General features: G+C 40.0%; 1 protein-coding gene across 1 annotated transcript; it reads left to right on the forward strand.

Annotated features, from left to right (window-relative positions):
* Positions 1 to 2,385: 2,385 nt before the first annotated feature.
* On the forward strand, positions 2,386 to 9,964 carry LOC104602886 (epsin-3). The gene is made up of 4 exons (XM_010266742.2): positions 2,386 to 2,679; positions 3,317 to 3,439; positions 4,492 to 4,653; positions 9,226 to 9,964. Exons 1-4 carry the CDS (start codon positions 2,573 to 2,575, stop codon positions 9,800 to 9,802), a joined length of 969 nt encoding a protein of 322 aa, XP_010265044.1. The 5' UTR covers positions 2,386 to 2,572; the 3' UTR covers positions 9,803 to 9,964.
* Positions 9,965 to 10,483: the final 519 nt, after the last annotated feature.

Consider the following 10,483-nt stretch of genomic DNA (forward strand, 5'->3'; position numbering starts at 1 on the left):
GTTTGGACTTATAAGTTTCAAGTGTTTTTCATCTTTGGGTATAATTCTGTGTTAAATCATGTGTCTTTAGCAGGCTTACATTGCCCAAATCAAGTTTGTATATGTAATTTCTAAGCATTTTTTCTGGTGTTTTGTAATTTGTAAGTTCTTACACCCTTAATTCTCTTAACCATCAGTGAAAGATAATTCTCTTAATCATCAGTGAAAGACACCCTAAAAATACCAAAACTTAGTACTTGTTTAGGGGCAGAGTTAGGAAATTGTTATAAGGGGAGCCAAAACATAAATGAAGTATGGATAGGCCCATGGGGGGGCAACCATTGAGATGGAGAGTGGGGAGAGGGGAAAATTTACATGGAAAGTTGTTTTTCAGTGGGGAGTTTCTGAACCATAGGGGGGGCCATGGCTCCCCTGGGTCCCCCGGGCTCTATCCCTGCTTGTTCTACATGAAGATCTAAGTTGTTTGCTTTCAACATCCTGCACTTGCAAGCTAATAGCAAAAACCTCGTGCTGGTTTGCTTTTGGCATCCTCTAGGTTTGATTTCAACATCTTGCACTAGAAAGTTGACAGAAAACCCCCTATTGCTAAGCTCTTTAAGTGAATTGAATCTATCCCACACAGTTCCAATTTGAATCACTCCTTGGATTTAAATTTATTATTGGCACAAAGCATTATGGTTGGTTCCACAGTCCTCTAAGTCATTGCACTAATGTTGCAATATGAAGCTTTTTGTGTACTTATACACGCACACACACAAACATTACATTATATGTCAAAGGGAATCTCTGATCATGTTTTAAGCCAATTTTGTTTTCTTAAGACTATCGCTCACACTCAATTAGGTTGAAGTAATTGAAGTATGATTTCATTTTGGGACAATCAAACGGATTGACACTAAAACAAGTAGGGTAGAATCAAACAAGTGGCTACACCCAACTTGGTTTATATCTAATTGTGGTATCATTCATCGATTCAAATATCTCGTGCATTGCACGGGCCATTGTACTTGTGTGTGTGTGTGTGTGTCTATATATATGTCTTATTGAACTGTCTGACCTGTCTAAATTGATTTTGATTAAGACGAAATACAACCCAAAACTGGTCCATTGATACCTGTAATTGTCGATGCACCTGTCAGTTAAGCTTCAGATAATATTAAGGTATCCATTTTTGCAATCAATCTACAAAAAGGAGTCAGTAGTGATAGTACAAATTTTATAATTTCATAGTGCATCCTTTCTTCCCAAAAGTTAGGGGAGGCCACGAGCCAAGCTCTTCACAAGCTTCTCGAACTCGACTTGTGAAAAGCTTGGCTCGGCTCGGTTTCAACTGAGCTTTGAGCTGAGCTTGAGCCTAATAAAGCTCGACTCGTGAGGCTCACGAGCCAAGCTCAAATAGCTACATACATGCATGCGTACATACATATAATAATAATAATAATAATAATAATAATAATAATAATAATAATAATAATAATAATAATAATAATAATAATAATAATAATAATAACAATAATAATAATAATAGTAATAATAATATCAAATTATAGAAAATAATATATATAATAAAAATACTATATATAATAATAACTAATTATTACAATTCTTAATTTTTTAAATATCAATTAAAAAATATTTATTTATTTATTTTTATAAAACATTTTTCTCAAGTCGAAATCGAGCTTACGAGCTTTTGACTCGAGCCGAGTTCGAGCTTAAGGTTATAGCTTGAACCAAGATCGAGCTCGAGCCTTGTACTACCTTGCCGAGCCAAGCTCAAATAACTAGCTATTCGGCTCACCTCAGCTCGAATCCACCCCTACCAAATGCCCCTGTATATAATCCATATTCTTGCCATATGATATTATATTGGTATTTGGTAGATATGATATTGGTATTTGGTGTCTACTACTAATTTAAAGTAAATTATTTTTTATATAATTTAGAATACAAAAATTAATTGATTTTTTTATGTGACATTTGTTTTTGCTTTAAAAAAAAAAAAGAAAAGCAAACATGTTTGGGAACACCCCTTAAAATAGCATTATTTCTTTGGTCGCAAAATTTGACATTTGGTTTCCTGAAATCCTCAAATGAACTAGTGGTTAAAGGAACATTTGAATACAAAAATTTTCAGGTACCATAGAAATTGCCAATGGAGAACAATTGGACGTGAAACTACCAATAAAAGTAGGGACCTACATGCCTGAAATCGGCCTTTTTTTATTTTTTGCGAATTTCTCGGGTTTGTTTGGTTCAAGATCGATCCCAAATGTTCGTAAAAACCTATTATAATCATCCCTTTCTTTTTTTTCTTTTTTCTTTTTTTTTTTTCATTCTGGACGAAAAGCACTACTACCCATAAGCGCAATTCTTTAATTTATCATAAGACTCTTGCGGTTCTCTATTCGAGCCAACCTCCGACTCCTATATGGGAAAATCAGACTTTTGAAATTGGGTCTCCATTGCTTTCCAAGACAGTTGATTGATTAATGTGAAACTAGAATTCTATAAACTAGTTTGGTTCTTTTTTATCATTTTTTTAGGGCCGTTTGGTTATTTTTTATCAGTGATGGAGAATTTGTCATTAGATGATATTAAAAAGCAAGCATCTTCCTTCATTCAAGAGAAGTACAAAATACTCAGGCTCGCCTTGACTGATGTTACTCAACCAGAACTGTAAGTGTTTCATACTGAAATTGATGTTCAATAATGAGGAACATCTAATTGGTTATCTAGATATTGAATCAGCATTAAACCAGTCATCTTATGCCTGATCTCTTTTTCTTTTTCTTGTAATGAAGCTCATGATCTGGGGGATAATTTCTCTAACTCAATCGCTTTTGGCCAATCTGATCATCTCTCAAAATCGATTTACCGACTGATAAATTAGGGGTCGTTTTACAACATGAATGTTTTGTTTTCACTTGTTTTTGGAATTGCCACATCAGTTGAACTCTGAGTTTATTTTTAAAGGGAAAAAACATGTTGGTTTTGTTTCTAAAAACAAAATATTGGTTTTTAAAATAAAACAAAATTTCTGGTATAGAAATTATATAATTTATGGAACATGCATGATGTTGAATAATCAAATAAAAACATGATTCTGAAATCAGATTCAAGAACTTGTTTTTAATTTCAGTTTTAAAAACAAAAGACACATAAGATGGTATATTGATTTGTTTTTTGAACCAGCAATAAGAAAAATAATTCATGTTGTAGAGCACCCCCTTCGGCCATAGTTTGCAGGGATCAACATTAAAAGTGATCACCACTACCTATTTTTTCTAACCATATCATTTTATAATATATATAGGTTGGCTGAGGAGGCAACTAATAATGATCCATGGGGCCCTGATGCTAGAACAATGACAAGAATAGCTCAGGCATCCTATGACATTGATGACTATTGGAGAATTGTTGATGTTCTTCACAGGAGGTAAATTAATTGTAAATTCTTGGAAATCTGATCATTTGACCTAAAACTAATTTAGGTGGTATTTGGCAAGTTTTTCTATGCAGTCTTTTAGGCTTTGGCAAGTTTGGAAGACTAGAATAGGTCTTTCTATATTTGGTAACCAAAAATTAGTAAGATCAGAAGACACGTATGCAGAAAGACCTCAAAAAGACTTGATAAATATCCTTCAAACACATTTTTAAAATCCCAGTAAACTGACCCAATTGCAAAACGGTCTTTATCTTTAAAGACAAGACCTCAAAAGCTCAATACATCTTTTGGCTATCTGGGCTATTGGAAGATTTTTCTAAAAAGACTTTCTAAACAGCACCTTAGGCCATGTTTGGTTTGCTGCTTTGGGCCTCTTTTTTTTTAATTCTTGCTCATTTTAGACAATAATGAAAAATCAAGCCATAGCACAAAAATCGAGGCATCCTACAGTATGAAAAATAATCATGCCCCATCTTGCTCATTTTCATTCTTTAAAGAAACTCTATGCCAATGGTCATTAATCACCATCCTAGGTCTACAAAACCACCGCCATCAACGTTTATTGGTAGATTGTCATGAAAACTTATGCTAACGGGCATTGATCGCCAACCATCCACCAGTAAACATCTATGTGATGATTTTGGAGACCTAAGTTAGTGGTTCATGACCATTAACACAATTTGTTTTAAGAATGAAAATGAGCCACATATATGGCACTCGCCAGTTTGAAATAATTCCTTTTTAAGATAAAACCATTTGGCTCATAGCAATATTTTCTCTTTCTACCCATTTTTACCATTCTTGTCCATTTTAGAATTTCACCTTAGGTAAGAATGAGAAAGAATGAGGGTTAAACCAAACATGTTACATGAACACTTGAGAGGCATCTTTTGAGTTTTGAGTATCCTAAGTTGGCCTGATGTATTTATCAAGCTTTGCAATAAACAAATTAAGAAACTTTCATCACTGTTAATTGTTATCATTTGTTCATGCATTTAGACTGATCCATGTATATTTTTTAATTTGGAAAATTCTTATTGTAGGTTCTATGCTATTGATCAAAAGCTATGGAGGCAATCCTACAAGTCATTGATTCTTCTTGAGTTCTTACTCACTCATGGGCCTGAAGATTTTGTTGAAGAATTCCAATGTGCTACTGAAGTCATTGAAGAGCTTGGAACATTTAAATATGTAGATGAGCGAGGGTAACTTATCCATTTTATCCATTTATATTGAGCATATTGTACTTAGGGCTGCAAATGAATGACATCAAATCACATATACGTATAAGTAAATTAAACTAACAATGATAAAAATATTATATTTTGGTGATGCACAATCTGGATGCTTCCTCGTGTCTTGTGATTTGGCTCAAACAGGGGCCCAACCTGGCAGTGACGAGCTGTATGGCCAAGCTGGTATCTGTGTGACCGAACTGAGTGCAAGCTATAAAGAGAAAGGAGGTGAGGGTGCCCGAGTAGTTTTTACCCAGGGAGGGCACTCTGATGCTTAAGTCAATGAGTGTGTAGGACTAATCTCTGAGAACATAAGGGAGCTTTGAGGGTATCAATGTGCATACCTTTCTGGGGGGATCTAGACGTCTTAAATAGGCTCCTAGACTCAGGGGGCTTAGGGTAACTGTCATGAGCTCTTTGTGGAGTTGTTTCCCAATTTTCGGGCGCAATAAGGTGTCAGTTAAGAGATCTTCACGGGAGTTACGATTCGTTCGCATAGAATCTGGCGCGTGACACGATGATTCATTCTAAAGGTCGCACTATCAGCGCCTTTGGAAGCGAGCTACTGGGGACGGTTAGCAAGCTCTTCCTCGTAGGTTGCCTTAGGTCCTCTCAGCTTGGTCAGCTCCTAGGACAGCTCACCAAAATCTTACAGGTCTGCCAGCTCGGCCTTACCGAGCTGTACTAGGAATTGCAGGGGGTTGTTAGCGAGCTCTCCTTAGCAGGTCGCCTTAAGTCCCTACAGCTCGACTGACTCCTAGGACAACTCGCCATAATCCTACGGGGACAACTAGTCCGGTCTCACTGAGGTAAAGGTCAACTTGGGTGAGATGCTCCAAGCTAATTTTATTGAGCTAGATCGCTGACTCGGCACTGAGGTGTCATTTGAAAGTCACGTGTCGTTGTATGATTGAGAAGACCAAATTACCCCTCATCAATTGCCCCCCACTCTTGAGCCAGCGTTAGCTCGGCGAAGAGAGTAACTCTCAGAAAGGGTAATTGGTCCGGTTGGTTTCATAGGTTGCCTGCTTTATTAGCTTGGATTGAGGCTGGGCGAGCCGCAGTTTCTTCTTCAAACATCAAATATGGGGAAAGAAGAGAGCACACGCTGGCTGGTGTAGGATGTTGGCGTGTTGCTGGCATTTATCACATCTCAGGACTAGCTCAACCACATCTGTTTTCATGGTGGGCCAGCAATACCTTTGTCGTAAGGCTTTCTAAGCTAGGGCCCGGCCTCCTAAGTGTCTTCCACAAATCCCTTCGTGGATCTCATGTAACACCCGATCTGCCTCAGTTCGGTGCAAGCTTCATAAATATGGTAAAGTGAAGGATCTTTTGTAGAGCCGCTCGCCTACTATCACGTAGCAAGCTGATTGTCATTCCATCATCCGAACTGCATTTTGTTCTTTTGGCAATATGCCTTATCGAAGGTTGGATCTATCTAGCTTGGCTCTATAGTACATGAAATACCTTTTGTAGAGCTGCTCGCCTACTATCACATAGCGAGTTGCTTGTCGTTCTATGAGTCGAGCTGCATTTCATTCTTTTGGTAATATGCCCCATCGAAGGTTTGATTTATCCAGCTCAGCTCTGTAGTACATGAAAAACCTCCTATAGATTTGCTCACCTACTATCACATAGCGAGCTGCTTGTCGTTCTATGAGTCGAGCTGCATTTTGTTCTTTTGGCAACATGCCTTGTCGAAGGTTGGACCTATCCAGCTCGACTCTGTATTTGTTATGTAAGCGACCTCTTCTGCCCCCCATTTCTATAGATGGGTGAGGTAGCTCTTCTATGTAAATTGTTCTTTTTTGTCGAGTCAATCATGCTCGCAAGTTTGTAAAGGGCATCGGCCTATGTATTTTTCGATCTCAGAAAGAGTCAAAATTGGAGAGTTCTCTCACCTTGGCCAATAAAGGCAGTCATTGAAGGTTCTCGCACTTTGTATTCCCCATTCACTTGATTTACGACAATCTGTGAGTCAATGCACACTACAAGGTGTTTGGCTCCTACTTCCTTTGCTAGTGCCAATCGAGCCAGCAATGCTTCATATTCGGCCTCATTGTTAGAAGCTTGAAATTGAAACCGAAGCGCGTACTCCAGCTTTACTTTGCTAGGTCCATAGAGTATTAACCCAGTTTCGCTCCCCCCTAGTTAGACGAGCCATCCACATGAAGTATCCAGGGCTCCTCATCCCTACTCTGCTATCTCACGAGCTGGGAGTGGTGTCGCGCTGGATGAAGCTTTCGATTCCCATTCTGCCATTATAGAAGGTGGCGAGCTAAAGGTGCACTCAGCAATGAAGTCTGCCAGGACCGGTGTTTTTATCGCTGGTCATGTTGTATTCATTGAGCTTTATGGTATGGGCCTGGGAATAAGGTCATAGCTTTCGAGTAGTTAGCACCAGCGCAAAGGTGAGCTTCTCTATGTCGTTGTGTCTTATTTACTTCTCTTACTAGGGCCGAACTAACAACCTCGTCACTTGCAGAGAGGTAAAGTTTAAGCTCGTCCTCGGTCTCAAGTTTGGTTAACAGCGGAGGCAAGCTAAGTTCTCTTTTCAGCTCGTTAAAGGTGAGCTGTTGTACAGAGGTGGAGTGGCTTGTCATTGAGTCGAGCCCCGAGGTGGCAACTTGCTTTTTCTTCATGGCAACCTGTTGTGCCTGCTTCGAGGCGACTTGCTTTTTCTTCATGGTGAGCTATTGCGCCTTCTACGAGGCGACCTGCTTTTTCTTCGTGGTGAGTTGTTGCGCCTACTCCGACCCGACTTGCTTCTTTTAGGTGATTTACTTCTCTTCTTTTTCTCGTTGTTGTTGTCCCTTCTTTGTTGTTCACTTTACCTCCTGACACTTCCCTTGTCGAAGCGGGCTGGCTTCTTTTTTTTTAGCATGGTAAGTACACCTTCCAAGCTTTTTCCTAGTCCCCGCAGATGAGCTGGCGAACCCAGTCCCAGGAGTCGTACCTTGACTCTCCACCAGTAGCTAGTTGTTATCGAGGGTCGCATTGTCGATGGGAGGCTGGTTGTTTAGGTCGTTCCACTGCTGATTGTTCTACTACTGTTGGTCATTTTGTTGCTGGTTGTTTTCCCATGCTTGCATCTAATTGTTACAGGGGGGTTCTCAAGGTTCATCATGGATGTTCTTGCCCCCCAGTGATTGATTCTTCATTCTTGATGTTAATGCTGCTCAAAAATGTCATTGAGTTAATAGAAATGGAAATTAAAAGGAGAGAATTCAGCTTTCTAGAAGGTGAGAACTTAGCTTTTTGTAGCGGTTTCCCACAGACGGCGCCAATTGGTGATGCACAATCTGGATGCTCCCTCATGTCTTGTGATCTGGCTCAAACAAGGGCCCAACCTAGTAGTGATGAGCTGTATGGCCGAGCTGGTTTCTATGTGATCGAGCTGAGTGCGAGCTGTAAAGAGAAAGGAGGTGAGGGTCCCCGGGTAGTTTTTACCCGGGGAGGGCACTCTGATGCTTAAGTCAATGAGTGTGTAGGAGTAATCTCTGAGAACATAAGGGAGCTTTGAGGGTATCCATGTGCATACCTTTCTGGGTGGATCTGGACATCTTATATAGGCTCTTGGACACAAGGGGCTTAGGGTAACTATCTTGAGCTCTTTGTAGAGTTGTTTCCCTATATTCAGTCACGTTAAGGTGTTAGTTGAAAGATCTTCTCGGGAGTTACGATTTGTTCGCATAAAACCTGGCGCGCGACACGATCAGCTATTCTAATGGTCGCACTATCAGCGCCTTTGGTAGCGAGCTGTTGGGGACAGTTAGTGAGCTCTTCCTCCTAGGTCGCCTTAGGTTCTCTCAGCTCGACCGGCTCTTAGGACAGCTCATCGTAATCTTACAGGTCTGCCAACTTGGCCTTGCCGAGCTGTACTGGGAACTACAGGGGGTTGTTAGCGAGCTCTCCTTAGTAGGTCGTTTTAAGTCCCTACAGCTTGACTGACTCGTAGGACAGCTCACCGTAATCTTACAAGGTCACCTACTTCGGTCTCGCCGAAGTAGAGGTCGGCCTGGGTGAGATGCTCCAAGCTAATTTTATTGAGCTAGTTTGTTGACTCGGCACTGAGGTGTCATAGGGAAGCCACGTATCATACGATTGAGAGGACCAAATTACCCCTCATCATATTTTATTAATAAAATGAACAAAAATTAAATGATTTTGATATTATATTTTATGAAGAAAATGAATTGAAATTTACTTGTATGAAAGTTGAATGTATGACGATTTAGTAAAAGTACAACATTAATTCAAACTATCCTTACAAACATACACACACATAACGAATCGAACTAATAGATATTGAATCAGATTTATCGGATCAGATAGGAGTAAGCCATATATATTTGCAGCCTTAATTGAACTGGCCAAGCAGGAAAAACCATGCATATAGATATAGTTGGGATAAGGCTTTATTGATCAGTTAAGTTGTTAAGGATAAAAATCCTAGAAATGGGTTGCACCTTTTAACATATATCTATAATATAAGTTCAACATATTCTTTATATTCTGATCAGTTTGGGCTTGTTTCAGGTTCGATTGGGGTATCAACATGCAAAAGAAGTCGGAGAGAATACTGGAACTTCTAGGAGGAGGAGAGGCACTCAAAGAAGCACGCCACAAAGCACTGAAAATAACTAAGGAGATTAAAGGGTTTGGTAATTCAGTGTTTCCTCCTGATCAGTCCTCATCAACCTCATCCTCTAGAACTTCATCGTTTGGCTCGCATTCCAGCAACAGTCCTAGATGGTATGATTTAGAAGAGCTTAGTCCACATGAACCACTAAGCCCAACAAAAAATCTGGGCGAGAGTTCTTCAGAAGGAAGCAGGTTACCATCAGAGAAGCCCACTACTTTTCCTGGTGCTAATGAGGACGCTGAAGGATCACATCTCTGGAATTCTCCTGTTGAAGAATCAGGGAATTCACTTCTCAACCCTGAGAAAGAAGCGGAAACAGACGGTGTTTCCGGTGCAGTTTGTTCGAAATTCGTTGGTCCCAGTAGTCCATTAAACTCGGATGCCAAGAAAGTAACGCTCAGAAGCTTCTCAGACGTCGGGAAGGTGGTGAAGAAGAAGATTGATCGTCAGCTGTCCATCAGATCAGCGTAAATACCAGTGTAAAAATGACCTGGATGGTGCATTTTGTGTTGCATTTTTGTCACCAAATCTCTAACTCTCTAAGTTATTATGAGTGTCTATATGTCTGCCCTCATCGATGTAATCTTGCTATGACTAAAATCAAGTGAAAATACCTCAAAAGTGCATGATACTATATTACAAGTTACTGCAGTCTCACCACTTAGGGCTGCAAACGGATTATGATTGTCCAAATTTGAATTACATTTGAATTCGATCCATTTATAATTGGATGGAGTATGTATCTTAATGTTGCGTGATATGGTGCTCCTTGTTGGCAGATAGCACGGATGTCGAACTGAGTAGGTTGCCTAGTCGAGCTTAAGTTAGCGAACTAGATGCTTAAGTTAGCGAATTAGATGTTTAATTGCAAGAAAGCAAAAGAGTTAGAGTGTTGTGAGAGCTAAATCATGCATACCTTTTCTGGTTACTAGGGTGCCTTTATATAGGCAAGCTGCCATGAGCTTCATGAAGTGTGTGCGAGATTACTCGCCCATCTGATTCGGAGGTGGTTTAATGCCCAGAGGTGGACTCCATGTAAGCTAGTAACGCTTAACCGGTTGTGTCCAAAGCAGGTGGGGCGTGGATCTACTCCGTTGTCGGGGCGTCATGATCCTAGGGGAGTCAAAGACGATAACCCGCTTAACGAGGAGG

This window comes from Nelumbo nucifera, chromosome 1 (assembly GCF_055504915.1).
Source record: "Nelumbo nucifera cultivar China Antique chromosome 1, China Antique-T2T, whole genome shotgun sequence".
Classification (NCBI taxonomy): Eukaryota; Viridiplantae; Streptophyta; class Magnoliopsida; order Proteales; family Nelumbonaceae; genus Nelumbo; species Nelumbo nucifera.